At 39.3% G+C, this 19,585-nt stretch overlaps 1 protein-coding gene and 4 non-coding genes across 5 annotated transcripts; all 5 read left to right on the forward strand.

The window, feature by feature from the left end:
• The first annotated feature begins 2,492 nt into the window (after positions 1-2,492).
• On the forward strand, positions 2,493-15,171 carry ldah (lipid droplet associated hydrolase). Its single transcript, XM_023296007.3, has 7 exons — positions 2,493-2,589; positions 4,316-4,462; positions 4,825-4,959; positions 6,286-6,455; positions 6,651-6,891; positions 10,185-10,267; positions 12,005-15,171. The coding sequence occupies exons 2-7, from the start codon at positions 4,324-4,326 to the stop codon at positions 12,191-12,193; spliced, it is 957 nt and encodes a 318-aa protein (XP_023151775.1). The 5' UTR covers positions 2,493-2,589; positions 4,316-4,323; the 3' UTR covers positions 12,194-15,171.
• Positions 15,172-15,945: 774 nt separating this feature from the next.
• LOC111586309 (U4 spliceosomal RNA) lies at positions 15,946-16,086 on the forward strand. The gene has a single exon (XR_002747962.1). It is a non-coding gene; the product is annotated as a U4 spliceosomal RNA (small nuclear RNA).
• An 891-nt stretch (positions 16,087-16,977) lies between these two features.
• LOC129347826 (U4 spliceosomal RNA) lies at positions 16,978-17,118 on the forward strand. The gene has a single exon (XR_008600101.1). It is a non-coding gene; the product is annotated as a U4 spliceosomal RNA (small nuclear RNA).
• A 911-nt stretch (positions 17,119-18,029) lies between these two features.
• Positions 18,030-18,170, forward strand: LOC111586317 (U4 spliceosomal RNA). The gene has a single exon (XR_002747970.1). It is a non-coding gene; the product is annotated as a U4 spliceosomal RNA (small nuclear RNA).
• Positions 18,171-19,443: 1,273 nt separating this feature from the next.
• Positions 19,444-19,584, forward strand: LOC111586326 (U4 spliceosomal RNA). The gene has a single exon (XR_002747975.2). It is a non-coding gene; the product is annotated as a U4 spliceosomal RNA (small nuclear RNA).
• Position 19,585: the final 1 nt, after the last annotated feature.

Consider the following 19,585-nt stretch of genomic DNA (forward strand, 5'->3'; position numbering starts at 1 on the left):
CTCTACGAAAGTGTAAATAGAAAATGGAGATTTTGTCTTAAATAAAATGACGAGACATTCTTTGCGAAATAGTTTAAAATAAGAGATATTTTTCAATATTTTCCTGACATGCTGCTAAAAGTACAAAATAAATGTGTAAGTGTAACTAACAGACAATGCACAATAATATTATATTTACGTTTTTGGTTTTGATGCACAAGACTGGATTACTGTTGGGTTTAAACCTGAAAATACACACGCTCAGCACAGGAAGGAAAGACAGTACTCACAAGCTCAGATCTTTTACTTGCAGCAAGGGGAGACAGAGACTGCATGCACTGCTGCTGCAGCCTTCCTTCTCCGAAGAGCGTATCTCCTCTGCATCTTTTATTTAGTTTCAAACAGTCATGTAACATAGGGGCGGCATCATACGTCAGCATAAGATATGTTTAACAGAGAATAGTGTCAGAGAAAGTGTCACATGCATTGTCTTATCATATGGAACACGTTAACCCTGTTCTCTACTGTGAGTACATACAGATTACAGTTAAAATGTACATGTACTTCTCAACAAGAAGTGCTTACATATGCATAGAGATACCTTTACAGTCATTCAATGATAACCACAATGAACCTAAGTATAATTCTTCCAACAATTACTCACCCAACAGAACAGGCAACTGTTCTCCCCAGGGCCCCATAAAGCTCCAGTTTCTGTTCTGTAATGTCTCCACTATCTCTCCACTCAGTTATTTATTTAATATATATGGGGTATGATCTTCTGCTCATCAGGGTTCATGGATATTTCTTTAAGATGTGCTGGCTTGCCTGGTCACACCCCACAGGTTATCTATAAAAGACCTATGCTGCCGTGAATTCAATGATTGTTTGATGTCCACTTGGTCAGGGTGCAGTGTGATGATCCATTTGCTTCAAAGATTTACTAAAATGTGTGTTACAGCATCTGTCCACTTATCTGTTGTGGTTGGGTGTCCGTCTGTGGGTGGCCTCCCTGGATTGCTGTTTCACTTTTCTGATTTCAAACGTTCAAAAGGCTGTGATCCCTATACCAGCATATTGTTTTAAAGTCACTGACATTGGCTCCCTGTTCCCTTCAGGATCGATTTTAAGGTTCTTTTACTAGTTTTTAACTGTCTTAACGGCCTTGTGCCCTTAAATTTATCTCATCTTCTTTTACCATATCAACATGAAGCCTTTTAGTCCCAGTAGAACAGAGTCTCCTCTTCAGTGACTGTGCCTCTGTGACCTTCATAAAAAGGCAGCAGGTTGATGTATGAATGTATTTAACATGCGTGCGTCATGCCGTGTGCTGTATAGAGCCATGGTCTCTTTTACTTTGTATTGCACAGGATTCACGGAAGGTCACTGCGTAACTCCAGCTCCTCTTGGCCATGTTATTTAAAAGTACAGCAGGACAGAATCCAACATTATTACCCATTGATTCAACCAAATTTGAAATTGGTCAAATTTTTTACTCCTCAACAAGCAATAGTAATCGTCGTATATGCTCATTATTTCAGAAAGATGTGGTATCAGTCCCATATGTGGTAGCTTATTGGAACACCTTTATTAATAACCTTAATTGGAAAAAGACGTGGAACCTGCCAGCTAGACATATGATAAATATGAAAGAAGTATCTTTTAAAGTAATTCACAGATTTTACCCATCAAAAGTCTTTTTAAAACGATTCAAAAGAGACATAGATATAAATTGCTCTTTCTGTGAAGGATAAGATAAGATAAGATAAGATAAGATAAAGTTCTTTATTTCTCCCCACTCCAGGGGAAATTTACATTGTTACAGCAGCTTTATTTACAATATATACAAGGGTGAAAAAAAATTTTTAACAGAAAAAATAAAAATAAAGTTTAAAAGTGCAAAGATGTGCAGTGCACCCTGAAGGACACCCTGAAGACGTATTTCATTTATTTTGGTCTTGCCCCTTCTCCACCAAATTATGGGAAGATATTTGTAACTTGATTTCTACTTGTATTGAATCACATTTTTCCTTGTGCATTGAACATATATTGTTTGGTTTCACTGACTATCCATCTGCCAAAAAAACAATTTTATATCATTAATCTTATTATATATTTAACCAAATGGCATATCCACAAATGTCGATACACTAATCAGAAACCACTTCTTTCTGTCTTTGACAATGAAGTAAAACAATATATTAAAACTATTAGACATTCCACTAATATGAAAGCCATTAAGACTCTTGATCTGTGTGCTCTTTTTAATATATTTGTGTAGTGTAATGTTCTGAGGTGCTGAAACTGAATGTCTGAAGCCCCCTGGCGATTGTCTTCACATTGCATTGTGTTGCACTGTACTGCATTGTTTTTTTAAATGAAGATTTCTACAAAAAAAAAAAAAAAAGCTCCTCTTGGCCGACGTGTTATGCAGCTGCCCTCGTCATCCACAGGGGGCAGCACTGCAGCAGTGAGGGGGATGATGACGTCACAGAAGCACGAAGAAGAAAGGCGTCGTGTCGACCAATCAGAAGACAGCAGGACTTCCTCACTGAGCCAGCTGACAGGTGAATGGGGAACAGATCTTCGCCTGAACACCGTCATCAGCAGGTAAAAGACGTCTGGAGCCTCTGTGCTCGTTAGATAGAATCCAGCTGCTAGGACTGAAGCTACCGTCTGTCCCTGGATTCTAGTTTTATTAGTGGATGCTGTTATCGATGCTAAAGCTGCTGTCAGACTGTAAACATGATCCTGCACTGAGCAAACACTAGAACAGCTCACATCTCTGTTTTTTTATTAATTTATTTATCCGCCTTCTGGGGATCTTTGTTAGAAGCTGAGGAAACTAGACAGGTGGAAAGTTTGGAGTGATTTAAATTTATCTGTTTTCAGGAGCTAATGTTTAAATATTAGTGGCACCAAACACACAGACGATGCCTTCAGAGAGTATAAGCATTAATTCAGTTTTATCTGCTGAACTAATTGAACATGTTGGCTAATTAGTTTTGTTAAAACCCATCGTGTGGTTCACCATGACTTTTGGACCTTTTGGACTTTTGCCGTTGATGAAATGTGTCACCTTTGTACCTGCTGATAAACTACCAGCTCAAACCTGCTGTAATACACCATATAGTACACCTTTACTGTAATACTCCACTACTGTAATATACTATTACTGTAATACACCATTACTGTAATACTCCACTGCTGTAATATACTATTACTGTAATACACCATTACTGTAATATACTATTACTGTAATACTCCACTACTGTAATATACTATTACTGTAATACACCACTACTGTATTATACTATTACTGAAATATACTATTACTGTAATATACTATTACTGTAATACACCATTACTGTAATATACTATTACTGTAATACTCCACTGCTGTATTATGCTATTACTGTAATATACTATTACTGTAATACACCACTACTGTAATATACTATTACTGTAATATACTATTACTGTAATACTCCACTGCTGTAATATACTATTACTGTAATATACTATTACTGTAATACACCACTACTGTAATATACTATTACTGTAATACACTATTACTGTAATATACTATTACTGTAATACACCACTACTGTAATACACCATTACTGTGATATACTATTACTGTAATATACTATTACTGTAATACACCATTACTGTAATATACTATTACTGTAATATACTATTACTGTAATACTCCACTGCTGTAATATACCATTACTGTAATACACCACTACTGTAATACACCATTACTGAAATACACCATTACTGGGGTACAATTTTACTGTAATACACCGTTACTGTAATATACTATTACTGTAATGTACTATTACTGTAATACACCACTACTGTAATACACCATTACTGTAATATACTATTACTGTAATGTACTATTACTGTAATACACCACTACTGTAATACACCGTTACTGTAATATACTATTACTGTAATGTACTATTACTGTAATACACCACTACTGTAATACACCATTACTGTAATATACTATTACTGTAATGTAGTATTACTGTAGTACACTATTACTGTAGTACACCATTACTGTAATATACTATTACTGTAATGTACTATTACTAATACACCACTACTGTAATACACCATTACTGTAGTACAATTTTACTGTAATACACCATTACTGTAGTACACCATTACCGTAATATTCCACTACTCTATTACACTAGTGGAACTGTCTGTATTCTGTATGCCATTTATTGGATGAAGGAATCCCAGAGTGCGTGAAACAGGACTCCATCAGTAAAATGATCATATTTTATTGTGTGTTTTTATTTCCCTTCTTTCCTCTAAGCCACTGACATGGAAACCATGGCAACAGACAGGAGGGATGAACCACAGATGGACTTCATGTACTGTAGTGGAGCCGCCACAGAGGTCCTGAAGTTTGGCTCCTGTCAGCTACACTCTGAACACAAGGTGCTCTTTCTCATCATTCCAGGTAATAGTTTCTAACATTCCTGTAATGCATTGGATTCCAGTACTCAGAAACTTGAGTTTAATAGCATAAAAGACAGGTACCACATTATCTTATATTGTCTTTTAATAGGGATTGATGCTGCAGGCTACAAACACTCACCACAGACAAACTAAAGCACTAAAACACAGACTCAGCTGTATCTTCTGGTCTTACCACTGGTGCACCACTGGAACAGCAGCTCAAGTTTCATTATATTTATGCAGAAATATTTAAAGAGTTAGTTCCAAGTCATATTTAAATGGTGTTTTTTGTAAATTAAATTGTGTTTTCCACACTTTTGCTATGAGGGGTCGAATGCTGGTCTCTGGTTATCTTCCACACAGGCAACCCAGGTGTCGTGGGCTTCTACAGAACCTTCATGCAAACACTTCATGCTATGTTTAGATACCAGTACCCAGTGTGGGCTGTAAGCCACGCTGGCCACTGTGTTCCACCAACCTCCATGGACATGGTAGATGGTACGCATCATTCTCAGGTCCTTTACATTTCCCACGCTAACCATTGGAAGAGAGACCATGAATAATCTTGCTGCTTTGCTGGAAATAAAATGTTCATCACACTTAACAGAGACTACTGGTCAAAAGTTTTGGAACACCCCCAATTATTCCAGTTATTGGGGGCACATGTTAATGTCTCATTGTACTCTGAAATGAAAGCATAGAACAAATAAACCAATGACGTTAAAAAAGAAATCAATTTAGAAACTAAAATGTATTCTAAACTTTTGACTCATCAAAGCACCACCTTTGGCAGATAGAACAGCTGAACACACTCGTTCTGTCCACAACAGAAATCAAATATTCTTCAGAAAATTCTTCAAGCTCTTCAGCAGAAGTTTCCATCAATGTGTGGTTCTTGTAGGTTGCTTTGATTTCACTCTTCTGTCCAGTTGATCCAAACCAGCTCCATGGGGTTTCAGTCTGGAGACTGTGCTGCCACTCCATGTTTCCAAGCTCACCATCTGGTTCTTTGTTCCTAAGGTGGTTCTGGCAGAGCTTGGACTAATGTTTTGGGTCATTATCTGCTGTAGGATGAACTCCTGACCAGCTAGAACATACCAGAGGGTTCAGCATGGAGCTGCAGAATGCTGTGGTAGCTGTTTAGGTTCAGGGTTCCTCTCACTCTGTACAAAAACCGACCCTGGATCCATCAGAACAGCCCCAGACCATCACGCCTTTTGATGGTGAAGAAAACTGGACTCACTGACACCTTGACTTTCTTCCTCTCTGTAGGAAAGACCTACATTTTTAAGTGTTCTGATAGTCTGTCTCTATTCTATTGGTAATTTCCTTTTCCTCCCCATTTTTACAGCAACACGCTACTTTCTGTAGTACTTCCTGTTCTAGTAATGCTCTGGAGGGTTCCACGGTGTGTTCCAACACTACTTTATGCAGACAGAGGAGGTTGGAAGGAATCTAGAAATGTTGGGACACCTGTAGGATTTGGTAGCTCCAACTTTCAAGGCTTGATCAACCTCCATTGCTGCAGAACAGCTTTAAGTTGTTAACCCATTTCTGTTCTCTGGAAAAGGACTTTTTCTGTAATTCTGAAATGTACATTATTTTTCAGTTTTGGGTAATCTTACCTTTTTTTTAATCCTCCGGCAGTTCATCGCTTACTTACTTGGACATAAACTACTTGAATTTCTATTAAAAAATGGAAAAACTAGGGCATTCTAAAACTTTTGACCAGTAGTGTATATTGCATTTTGCCTTACAATAACAGCAGAGATGAGTTTCCAACATCGGCCCTGCGAGTTTTGATAGTTTTCTTGTTTGATGCAGATGCCTCCTCAGCAGAAGAGGATGATGTGTTTGGTTTGAACGGTCAGATTGAACACAAGCTGGCCTTCCTCAGGACACATGTTCCCAAAGAAACCAGCCTCGTTTTAGTGGGACACTCCATTGGTTGCTACATTATTCTGGAAATGATGAAGAGAAATCCTGAGCTCAAGGTTAGTTTTTGTATATTGCATGTTTTATTTTTGAGGAGCCAAATCTTCTGTTTTACATTAAGGAGGTTTCCATCACTTTCAGCTTCTTCTCTCAGTGTGTCTTCCACCTTCTTTGTCTGTTTTCTAAAAGGTTTAGGGTTTGTAGGGTGACTGAACTCATGAAATACTGAAGCTACTTTTTGTTTTTGACTGCAGGTTCTGAAGGCTGTCATGCTGTTTCCCACCATCGAGCGCATGGCTGAGACTCCTCAGGGGAAGGTCTTGACCCCTGTGTTGTGTCACATGCGTTACCTGGCCTACCTGCCTCTGTTCCTGCTCTCTCTGCTGCCCGACAATATCAAAGCCGGTCTGATCAAACTGGTGCTCGGTGGAATCTCCACTCTGGACTCGTCGGTCATCCAGCCGACTGTAGGTCTGCTCAGTGGAGACAGTGCAGGTTGGTTGTGTTTTCTGCTCTACTTTCTGTGATGATTAGAATGTTCCCTCTGTGTTGACAATGTGCTGTACACCGAGTCCCAAAAGTTTATTCTCCCCAGATAAACAAAGCTCAAAGACTGAATATGCAATATAATCAATTCATTCAATAACCAGTATTTCCCTCTTTCACTTTGATCACGACTTTCAGTCTATCATGGAATGTATGAGGTTCTTCAGTGTGGATGGTTCTGTCTTCCCCCTCTAGAGTTGAGCTATTTCATGGTGGTTGGTGGTGGACTGGTAAAGATGTTCAGGATTCCCCAACAGTTCTCAGTTGGGTTGAGGTCAGAGGAGTTTGGGTTCCATTCCTTCTTAAAGCAGGTAGAAGCTCAGAACACCATTGTTGAGTCATACAGGCAGTGTGAGCAGGGCCACCATCTTGTATAAATTCCCATTCTGAACATCTGTTAAACATTTCCATTCAGCTACAGGCCTCGATTTTTTCCTCCTGGCCATAACAGGAAGTAGATCCTTTTCTAGAATGTTGTTGGTCTAATATTGTGCATCAACAGTGGAACCTTGAGGCCCAATGAGCAGCTCTGAGAGACCTGAAGCAGACATATCCCCCCAAACCAGACTATGGACACTGAATTCCACAGCTCAGAAGATGGTACGTTTTTACCATTGTCTGTATAGATACGGTGGTTTTGACTGTTGGGTGTCAGAAATAAGTAGAGAGGTTGTTCATCAGAGAAGATCCAGTTCTCCCGGTCTTTTGGAGTCAGAGTTATGTTCTTTTTTGTAAAGCCAGTCTCTTCTCCTTCTGCAGTTTGGTGAATCATGGGGTACGTTTCCTCTTCTAAGCTTTCAGCCCCAATGTTTCTGTTAAATTACGATGCTCAGAACTCTTAGAAACATCTTCTCCAAGATGTTTCAGCCTCTGACTGAGTCGTCTGCATGACTGGTGTCTTTTACTCTCAGCCTTTCTCATCAGATCTTTGATTCTGGCAGTTAGGCCAGATAGACGTCCTGAGCAAGGTGAGTCTTTGAAGGATCCTCCTTTGTTGTATCTTTGCCACCACTTCTGTACTTCTTCCAAGGGCTTCAGCTTCCTGCTGACCAGTTTTTCCTGCATTTTGAAGCGCAAAGGCCTGTCCATGAATCTCAGACTGTGATAGAGGAGCTTCTCCATCCTTATTCTTGGCCATGGTAGCAACGCTTCCAACATCTAGTTGTGAGTTTAATGCATTTTGGTCAAGCAAGAAATGTATGTCCTGGGACCTGAAGGTTTGACCAGACAAACAACCAAACAGAACCTGACTGACCAGGTGGAACCCATTTTAGTGACAAACAATCAAACATGTTCAGTGAAGAGAATGAACTTTTGGGACATGGTGTATCACCTCTGTTATTAAGGATAGTGACGGTGTTCACTACGAGTTCTTCTAAGACAGCTTGAACTCCAGACATATGATGTGACCCGTTGTACTGAAGTTATTTCATATTGTGTGTCGTGGTCAGCTGATGTTTAGCTGTGGTGTTGAAAGAAGTGGTAAAGAGAGAGGAGATGACACAAGCAGCCAGATTTACACAAAAAAAATGGCTTTTCACGGACATTTTGACCAGTTTAAATATGCAAAGAAAACTGATACAAAGACAGCAGCTTATTATACAGTCAGCTACTGGACTGATACTAAGACAAACCTCCAGACATGTCCTGCAAACAAAGCAGCTCACAGACCCAGTTCAGATGTGGGATTTCTGTGCATGCTCAAAGTTCAACACAAAAATTATAATGTAGTGAGTGAAAACATCTATTCTGCAGCGTGATTGTTTAAGTCAGGGGTGTCGAACTCATTTTAGTCCAGGTTCCACATTCAGCCTAATTTGATCTCCAGTGGACCAGACCAGTAAAATCACAGCATAATAACCTGTAAATAACCACAACTCCTAATGTTTCTTTTGTTTTTGTGCAAAAAAAGTACATTGAAAATGTTCACATTCAAGAAATTGTCTTTTTACAAAATAATATGAACAACCTTAAAACAAAACAGAGACAAAAAATTTGACAGAAAAGTTACAAATCAACCAAAAAATGGACAAACGACACAAAACAAGACACAAAGTCTCAAAAAGATACACAAAACAATGAATAAAGCAAAACACAAAATGACTAAAGTAAGATAAAAAACACAAGTGAGACAAAAAGGAAACAAAACGACAAAAATGAGAAGCCAGATGACAAAAGCATGAGACAAACGACAAATGTCAGACAAAAAAAAGACAAAAAAAAACCAAAACAAAAACAGGACAAAATATTACAAAAAATGAGACACAAACTGACAAAAACAAGACAAAATGGCAAAAGCGAGAAATAAAATGACAAAAAATCTGACAAACGACACAAAACAGAAATGAGACAAAAAATTAGACAAAAAAGTGACAAAAAAATTAGACAAACGACACAAAACACAACAAAAAAAGAGCCAAAAAAGTTATGAAGCGACAAAAACATGAGACAAATGACAAATCAGACAAAAAACAACAAAAAGTAGACAAAATATTACAAAAATGAGACACAAAATGACAAAAGAACAATGAGCAATCTAGTATTTTATTTTATGATCAAAACAACGTGTCATGGTCTACAAATTATTTTAAATTTATAGTTTTACTAATTTACAATCTACAGTTAATGTCTTCTCTAGAATTTTTACACTTTGAAGGCCGGATTGAACCCTCAGGAGGGCCGCTTTTGGCCCGTGGGCCGCATGTTGGACACCCCTGGTTTAAGTCAACCTAAGAGAAACTATCTTGTCTGCTCTGGTTCGTCCATTACACACTGCAGGTGAAAGTGACTCAACAACAGGAGAGGAAGTGAACATAGCAGAATGAACAAAGAGCAGAGGAGAGCAACAAACAGCAGTAGAATCTATGAATGACTCAAGCTCGTACCAGTTAGGTCAATAAAATGCTTTTGTTTTGGGGCACCAATTGAACACTCTGAATTTCACTTTTGCATTTACATTACAGTGTAGTAAGTCACTAATGGTCTGTTTATAAAAGTGGGGAGAGTCAATATTTTCAATGGAATGGGCTCACATGCACTAACATCCACTAACGTGCACAGTATAGAAGCTCAGATTTCAATACACACAGCAGGATCTTTATTCTCTGCTGAAGATGCCATTCACTTTATATCAGCAGATAGTTGCTGCTTTATTCATTTTCAAAATCTTCAACCCTTTATTTTTTTTGAAAGTTGTGACAGACAGCAAAGATTAAACCTGTGATTTTTGTTCCTGCTTGTAGCTAACGCTATGTACATGGGGGGTCAGGAGATGAGGAAAGTTCTGGAAAGAGACAACATAACTATCAAGAAAAACCTGGACAAGGTGAGAAAATGCCCACCTGTATGATCACATTGGAATATTTCTCTGCCCTCGCCTGTAGTTCACTGCTAGCTAACAGCTACTAGTCTTTAAGTACAGTCATGGATGAAATTATTGGCACCCCTGGAATTTTTCCAGAAAATACAACATTTATCCCAGAAATTGTTGCAATTACAAAAGTTTTTGGTATACGTGTATTTATTTCCTTGATGCGCATTGGAACAACACAAAAAAGCAGAAGAAAAAAGCCAAAATTGACACAATTTTACACAAAACTCAAAAAATGGGCTGGACAAAATTATTGGCACCCTCAACTCAATATCTGGTTGCACACCCTTTGGAAGAAATAACTGAAACCAATCACTTCCTAAAACCATCAAAAAGCTTCTTACTCCTCTCAGATGGAATTTTGGACCACTCTTCTTTTGCAAACTGCTCCAGGTCTCTCAGATTTGAGGGGTGCCTTCTTGCAACAGCAATTTTGAGATCTTTCCATTGGTGTTCAGTGGGATTTAGATCCGGACTCATTGCCCATTGTCCTCAGATGTAGACCCAGCTTTCTGATACTAGGCCCTACATTGTGTCCCAAAATATTTTGATAGTCTCCAGATTTTATGATTCCTTGCACACTGTCAGCAAAACAACCCCAGAACATCTGTGAACCTCCACCATGTTTGACTGTAGGTACTGTGTTCTTTTCTTTGTGGGCCTCATTCTGTTTTCTGTAAACAGTAGAATGACGTGCTTTTCCAAAAAGCTCTACCTTAGTCTCATCTGTCCACAAGTAGGTCTCCCAGAAGGACTGAGGCTTACTCAGGTACATTTTTGCAAACTCCAGTCTGGCTTTTTTATGTCTCTTTGTCAGCAGTAGGGTTTTCCTCGGTCTTCTGCCATAGCGCTTCTTCTCATTCAGATGACAACGTATGGTCCCAGCTGACACTTTACACCCTGAGTCTGCAGGACAGCCTGGATTTGTGTGGAAGCTGACTGAGGATGTTTATCCATCATTCAAACTATCCTGCGTTGCATTCTTTCATCAGTTTTTCTCTTCCATCCCCATCCAGGGAGATTAGCCACAGTTCCAGGGGTTCTAAACTTCTTGATTATATTACACACAGTGGACAAAGGAACTTCAAGATCTCTGGAGATGGTCTTGTGACCTTAAGATTGTTCATATTTTTCCACAGTTTTGCTCCTTAAGTCCTCAGACACTTCTCAGCTCTTCTTTCTCTTCTCCATGCTTGGTGTGACTCACAAAGACATACAACACAAAGGTTGAGTCAACTTTTATACATTCTAACTGGCTTCAGGTGTAATTTCTAGATTGCCAGCACCTGTTACTTGCCATAGGTGAGTTTAAACAAGCATCACATTCTGGAAATAAAATGATTTACCCACAGTTTTAAAAGGGTGCCAACAATTTTGTTCGGCCCATTTTTTGAATTTTGTCTAAAATGATGTAAATTTTGGCTTTTTTCCACTGCTTTTTGTGTTTTTCCAGTGCACATCAAGGAAATAAACACGTGTATACCAGAAATATTTGTAATTGCAACAATTTCTGGGAGAAATGGTGTATTTTCTGGAAAATTCTAGGGGTGCCAATAATTTCGTCCATGACTGTACTTAAAAAGACACATGCTTGCTTGAATTATCAGTGAATAGTTGACTTTTGACATGTTCTTCATCTGTATATAAATTTAGAAATCCACATCTGCCTAAACTCTGTGTCCTTGTTTTCAGCTGATATTTTACTACGGAGCTACAGACCACTGGTGCCCTGTTCAGTACTATCATGACATCAAACTGGACTTCCCTCACGGAGACTTCAGACTGTGTGAGAATGGCTTCCGCCATGCCTTCGTCCTGGATGCAGGACGAGACGTCGCCAAAATGGTGGTTGAATGGATCAGAGGAGATCTGACTAGATGAGCTCATTCTTCTGTTTGCATTTCTTCCACTACCTGAACACTGATGACCACAACCTGTGATGACCAAAACCTACCAGCAGAGATATTTTAACTGGACCGAAAAGAAATGTGTTGGAAAGATATTAAATATTAATTTATATACTCTACCTTTCAAAAGTCTGGAGTCACTTAGAAATGACCTTATTTTTAAAAGAAAACCATTTTTTTTCAGTGAAGATTACATTAATCAGAAATCCAGTGTAGACGTTGTTGATGTGGTAAATGACTATTCTAGCTGGAAACGGCTGACTTGAATAGAAGTGTGAGTTTTCATGGAAAACATGGAATTGTCTGGATGACCCCAGACTTTTGATGGGTAGTGTAGATGTGTATAAGGCAGTGGCGCTCATGTAGAACTGTTTTGCTACAGAAATGATATCAAACTCTGTCAGACCAACACATCAGCTTTATCAAATCCCTTATCAAGGTGTTTATTCAGCATCAGAGCCAAAAGATGAAGCAGAAAACTCCAAACGCATTACTGCAGCCCTGGTCATGGTGGGACATGGAAACTATCTTCCTCAGGTGTACAATAAGATGAACCTCTGACTTCATTCACCCTCATGTTCTATATGACTTGAACAGCATGTGTAATGTGGGAATTCATCTTTTATGCCTGACACTTTTGATCACAAGTGTTTTCCATTGGTGGCACCAGAGCTGCCACAGGTTGTATAGTCATGTGGAAAAGTCATCACATCCCACAGAAATCTCAGGGTTTTTTGACAAATTTGTACAAGAAAATGCTTGAATTCAGTTTTACCTCCAACTTTAACTTTCAGACAGATGGTCCCACATTATATTTAAGAACATTATTTTAATATGCAGAACTTATAGTTAAATCAAATGACTGCAAGCTTCTCAGTCCCTGACAGCCCAAACCAAAACATTTCCACCACTTTGCTTCACCGCTGGTATAGTCTTTGTTCTGCACCTGATATATTTACTGTTACTGAGGCCAAACATCTGTATATTTGATTAATGTGTCCAGAGGTTGTTTTTCCAAAAGGTCTGCTCTTTGTCTGTCCACTGGCAGAATGCTCTACTGTTCTTTATGAATAGCAAAGGCTTTTTCTTGACATACCAGCTATCCACATCGAATTTATGAAATCTCTTAGTGATTCTAGAAGCAGAACGGTGACACCGGCAGCTACCTGTAGATCATGTGATGAAGTGTTGTGGTTCTTGGGGACTTGTTTTTCCATCAGACTCTCTGCTCTTTGGCTGACTCTGCTACAGCAACCAGTCCCAGACAAATCAGCAGTCACTGAACTTTACACTGCTTGGAGATGAGTTTCGTCTTAGTAGAATGATGTATTTCTAGGGATGCAGAGATCTTGTTAAATCTCTTGCCAGGCTGAAGGACATTCCTGGACTTTGTTCTAAAGGTGTCGGAGCTCATGATGATACCACACATTCCACTAGCAGGGAGAACAGCAGCCTTCATGTCAGATCCCATTGGCTCTTCTTAAGTAGGTTCTTCTCATTGGTGCCTGTCCTGAAACCAAATCTGGACATTTCCATGGGATGTGCTTTCTTTCCCACAGAATGATACATATAGTCACAGCACAGCTGGAGAGAGTAACTTCATAAAGTACATAGACCACTGAGAACCAGGAAGTGAAGCTCATTTGTTTCATAAAGACGACAGTGAAGCAGTTTTAAACCATTTTCATTCCATTTTTTTTTTAAAGTTATTTTTTTGGCCTTTTATCGGCTTTATTGGATAGGTGCAGTGAGAGAGAGGGACAGGAAATGGGAGAAGAGTCAGGGGAAGACATGCAGCAAAGGGCCGCGAGCGGGAATCGAACCCGGGCCAGCTGCGTCGGGGACTAGCCCCTGTACATGGGTCACCCGCTCAACGCGTTGAGCTATACGAGTGCCCAACCAGTATTAGTCTTATATTTTAATAACCACAGCTCATGTGGTGCTGTCAAGCATTAGATCATCAAATGAAAGTAATGTCCATGCTAGCACTTGACTTTGTGCTAAAAATCCCACAATGCGTTGCTCCACCATGTTGCACAACAGCCAATGGTGAAGGAACAAACCTTTGATGATGATCTGCTGATTGGTGATGACTGAACGTGGTGCTAATTTGTCTTAATATTTCGGCAGACTTTAACTGAAAGGGTCTGATGTCATGTCTTTTTCCAGATGAAGGACAGAAGATAGATAATAATACATAGTAGATAACAGTGTTTTCATGTAGAACCTTGTTGGTTTTGAATGTCTTCAAACACGGAAAGTGTTCTGACACAATTTAATCCCAAATGTGCAGATTTTTGATATGAAGACGTGACCAGTTCCAATTCACTGTTCCAAACAGGTGACTATTGAGTGAACAACTCTTTCAACTCCCTTTAATAAAAGCACAAAAGGTTCTTACCATTCTTAAACAAGTTTACTGAGGGGAGTGCAGGGGGAAGCTACACATGATCCAGTCGTCCCAACCCAGATCTTTAAAGTTCAAATGAAGAGGTTTGCAGCTGCAGTGGGCTGTTTTTCCCTCCACTCCCTCCACCTGCTGCTTCTCTCCCAACAAATGGCTGCTTGGACAAATCCTTTGCCTCTGTTTCTTTTGTTTGTGTTTTGGAACACAAAGAGAGGATTCTGAAACACAAATCCACCTCCACCATCCTGTCTCTTCTCCATTATCTCTCTGAACACATTGTCAGAGGTGTCAACATGTGAGAAAGCCATGAGCAAAGATTCTCCTGTGGTAGCTGAGCATGGTGACCCAGCCCCAGGAGCAACAGGTCCACCCCCTCGTTGTTCAATTCAGAACAGACCATGCGGTGCAAGCAGGCCTTTAATGGATCTATGGGATTCTTCAGACGGGCCTTGATGCCTGATGACACCTCAAATATGTCATTGTCTTTCTGAATGAATGAAAGGTTTTTTCCAGTATTTTTTTTTTAAATAAATTATACTGCCAGACTTGAGTGCCTTTGTTTGTTTCATTTTTGATTTAATATATTTTGTACAATCTGCTCTTCACTTTGGTGGAATTTTAGATACAATCAACTCAGCATTGACACAATGGAATCTTGGATTTTATAAATATAACCATTGCATTTCAGGACTAGAAGGGTTGGAGAAGAGATGACTGAAATAATCAAGGACTTCTTCATCCAGTTGGGCATACCATCAAATTGAAAATATGTGGTTCAAAGCAACAGATCAGTGATATGAACCATCACCAAGTCACTGGCCTGAAAGTACAGGACATCCAACAAGGTTTCATCAATACATCAATTGTGTGGTGAGTGTTTGATCAAGTCCTCTCTAAAATTGTGTGTTTTATCAGCATCATTTCACAGACACAAAATCATGAACTGTGAAGTTTTGTTGGCTGAAAACTTCACCCAGTACCCTACCTTAATGCCTGGAAAGATAGTCAGCAATGGCTTTTTTTAATATAATCAACATGCCGGTCCACACAGTGATAACCTCCATGAAATGAACCCAACCATTGTAAAGTAGAAAATATATTGTCAGAACATAATTTTTGGAAATAATCTAGGAATTCTTCATCCAGTGTGACTGACCATTGCACTGAAAAGGCGGAGTTGGAGTCAACAGACCAATTACATGAACCATCACCAAGTCATTGTCATGTCAATACTGCACATCCAACAAAGGTTGATCAACACACCATGTGTGTTGAGAGTGTTGGCTCTAGTACACACCAAGCTTGTGTGTTTTGTCAGCATCCTTTCGCAGAGGCAATTTCATAGTCTGTGAAGTCTTACTGAGACGTGGTTATTGCTGGTTGAAAACTTCACCCAATACCCCGCCTTGATGACTTGAAACATAGTCAGCTATGGCAATTTTTGTAAGTCTCTGAGGAGACTTTAGTGTCTGTATTTATATGAATTAAGTCAGTTGTGCCTGGTGTAATGCTACTTCTTGTGGATTGTCGTGAACTCAGATGATGTTTTTCCATTTTTTTTAAATAAATTATACTGTCAGACCTGAGTGCCTTGGTTTTGTATCAGTTTTGGTTTAATATCTTTTTATAAAATCTGCTCTTCGGTGGAATTGTAAGTACAATCAACTCAGCATTGACACAGTGGAATCTTGGATTTTATAAACATAACCATTGTATTTCAGGACTAGAAGGGTTGGAGAAGAGATGACTGAAATAATCAAGGACTTCTTCATCCAGTTGGGCATACCATCAAATTGAAAGTATGTGGTTCAAAGCAGCAGATCAGTTACATGAACCATCACCAAGTCATTGGCCTGAAAGTACAGGACATCCAACAAGGTTTCATCAATACATCACTTGTGTGGTGAGTGTTTGATCAAGTCCTCTCTAAAATTGTGTTTTATCAGCATGATTTCACAGAGAGAAATTCATAAACTGTGAAGTTTTGATGGTTGAAAATTTCACCCAGTACCCTACTTTAATGCCTGGAAAGATAGTCAGCAATGGCTTTTTTTTAATATAATCAACATGCCGGTCCACACAGTGATAGCATCCATGAAATAAACCCAACCATTGTAAAGTAGAAAATATATTGTCAGAACATAATTTTTGGAAATAATCTAGGATTTCTTCATCCAGTGTGACTGACCACAGCACTGAAATGGCGGAGTTGAAGTCAACAGACCAATTACATGAACCATCACCAAGTCATTGTCATGTAAATACTGTACATCCAACAAAGGTTGATCAACGCACCATGTGTGTTGAGAGTGTTGGCTGTAGTACACACCAAGCTTGTGTGTTTTGTCAGCATTCTTTCGCAGAGGCAATTTCATAGTCTGTGAAGTCTTACTGAGACGTGATTATTGCTGGTTGAAAACTTCACCCAATACCCTGCCTTGATGACTTGAAACATAGTCAGCTATGGCAATTTTTGTAAGTCTCTGAGGAGACTGTACTCTCTGTATTAATATGAATTAAGTCAGTTGTGGCTCGTGTAATGCTACTTCTTGTGGATTGTCATGAACTCAGATGATGTTTTTCCATTTTTTTTTAAATAAATTATACTGTCAGACCTGAGTGCCTTTGTTTTGTGTCAGTTTTGGTTTAATATCTTTTTATAAAATCTGCTCTTCACTTTGGTGGAATTTTAAATACAATCAACTCAGCATTGACACAATAGAATCTTGGATTTTATAAACATAACCATTGTATTTCAGGACTAGAAGGGTTGGAGAAGAGATGACTGAAATAATCAAGGACTTCTTCATCCAGTTGGGCATACCATCAAATTGAAAGTATGTGGTTCAAAGCAGCAGATCAGTTACATGAACCATCACCAAGTCATTGGCCTGAAAGTACGGGACATCCAACAAGGTTTCATCAATACATCACTTGTGTGGTGAGTGTTTGATCATGAGTGTTTGATCAAGTCCTCTCTAAAATTGTGTGTTTCATCAGCATGATTTCACAGAGACAAATTCATAAACTGTGAAGTTTTGTTGGCTGAAAACTTCACCCAGTACCCTACCTTAATGCCTGGAAAGATAGTCAGCAATGGCTTTTTTTATATTATCAACACTCCGGTCCACACAGTGATAACCTCCATGAAATGAACCCAACCATTGTAAAGTAGAAAATATATTGTCAGACAATAATTTTTGGAAATAATCTAGGAATTCTTCATCCAGTGTGACTGACCATTGCACTGAAAAGGCGGAGTTGGAGTCAACAGACCAATTACATGAACCATCACCAAGTCATTGTCATGTAAATACTGCACATCCAACAAAGGTTGATCAACACACCATGTGTGTTGAGAGTGTTGGCTCTAGTACACACCAAGCTTGTGTGTTTTGTCAGCATCCTTTCGCAGAGGCAATTTCATAGTCTGTGAAGTCTTACTGAGACGTGATTATTGCTGGTTGAAAACTTCACCCAATACCCCGCCTTGATGACTTGAAACATAGTCAGCTATGGCAATTTTTGTTAGTTTCTGAGGAGACTTTACTCTCTGTATTAATATGAATTAAGTCAGTTGTGCCTGGCGTAATGCTACTTCTTGTGCATTGTCGTGAAGTCAGATGACGTTTTTCCATTTTTAAAAGAAAAAAATATTATACTTCAGACCTGAGTTCCTTTGTTTTGTATCACTTTTGGTTTAATATCTTTTTAGAAAATCTGCTCTTCACTGTGGTGGAATTTTATATACAATCAACTCAGCATTGACACAATAGAATCTTGGATTTTATAAACATAACCATTGTATTTCAGGGCTAGAAGGGTTGGAGAAGAGATGACTGAAATAATCAAGGACTTCTTCATCCAGTTGGGCATACCATCAAATTGAAAGTATGTGGTTCAAAGCAGCAGATCAGTTACATGAACCATCACCAAGTCATTGGCCTGAAAGTACAGGACATCCAACAAGGTTTCATCAATACATCACTTGTGTGGTGAGTGTTTGATCAAGTCCTCTCTAAAATTGTGTTTTATCAGCATGATTTCACAGAGACAAATTCATAAACTGTGAAGTTTTGATGGTTGAAAATTTCACCCAGTACCCTACTTTAATGCCTGGAAAGATAGTCAGCAATGGCTTTTTTTAAATATAACCAACATGCCGGTCCACACAGTGATAGCATCCATGAAATGAACCCAACCATTGTAAAGTAGAAAATATATTGTCAGAACATCCATCCATTATCTATACACCGCTTAATCCTCACTAGGGTCGCGGGGGGGGCTGGAGCCTATCCCAGCTGACTCGGGCGAAGGCAGGGGACACCCTAGACAGGTCGCCAGTCTGTTGCAGGGCCACACACAAAGACAAACAAGCACTCTCACATTCACACCTACGGGCAATTTAGAATAATCAATTAACCTCAGCATATTTTTGGACTGTGGGAGGAAGCCGGAGTACCCGGAGAGAACCCACGCATGCACGGGGAGAACATGCAAACTCCATGCAGAAAGATCCCGGGAAAGCCGGGACGCGAACCAGGGACCTTCTTGCTGCAAGGCGAAAGTGCTAACCACTACGCCACTGTGCAGCCCCTTGTCAGAACATAATTTTTGGAAATAATCTAGGATTTCTTCATCCAGTGTGACTGACCATAGCACTGAAAAGGCGGAGTTGAAGTCAACAGACCAATTACATGAACCATCACCAAGTCATTGTCATGTAAATACTGTACATCCAACAAAGGTTGATCAACGCACCATGTGTGTTGAGAGTGTTGGCTGTAGTACACACCAAGCTTGTGTGTTTTGTCAGCATCCTTTCGCAGAGGCAATTTCATAGTCTGTGAAGTCTTACTGAGACGTGATTATTGCTGGTTGGAAACTTCACCCAATACCCCGCCTTGATGACTTGAAACATAGTCAGCTATGGCAATTTTTGTAAGTCTCTGAGGAGAC

Source organism: Amphiprion ocellaris, chromosome 20, assembly GCF_022539595.1.
Source record: "Amphiprion ocellaris isolate individual 3 ecotype Okinawa chromosome 20, ASM2253959v1, whole genome shotgun sequence".
Classification (NCBI taxonomy): domain Eukaryota; kingdom Metazoa; phylum Chordata; class Actinopteri; family Pomacentridae; genus Amphiprion; species Amphiprion ocellaris.

Bases quoted from the DNA above. Each gene is read 5' to 3' on its own strand.
- ldah (XM_023296007.3), top strand. From the start codon at position 4,324: ATGGAAACCATGGCAACAGACAGGAGGGATGAACCACAGATGGACTTC. The intron at 4,463-4,824 runs GTAATAGTTTCT...TCTTCCACACAG, and splicing joins GCTCTTTCTCATCATTCCAG to GCAACCCAGGTGTCGTGGGC. The intron at 10,268-12,004 runs GTGAGAAAATGC...CCTTGTTTTCAG, and splicing joins TCAAGAAAAACCTGGACAAG to CTGATATTTTACTACGGAGC.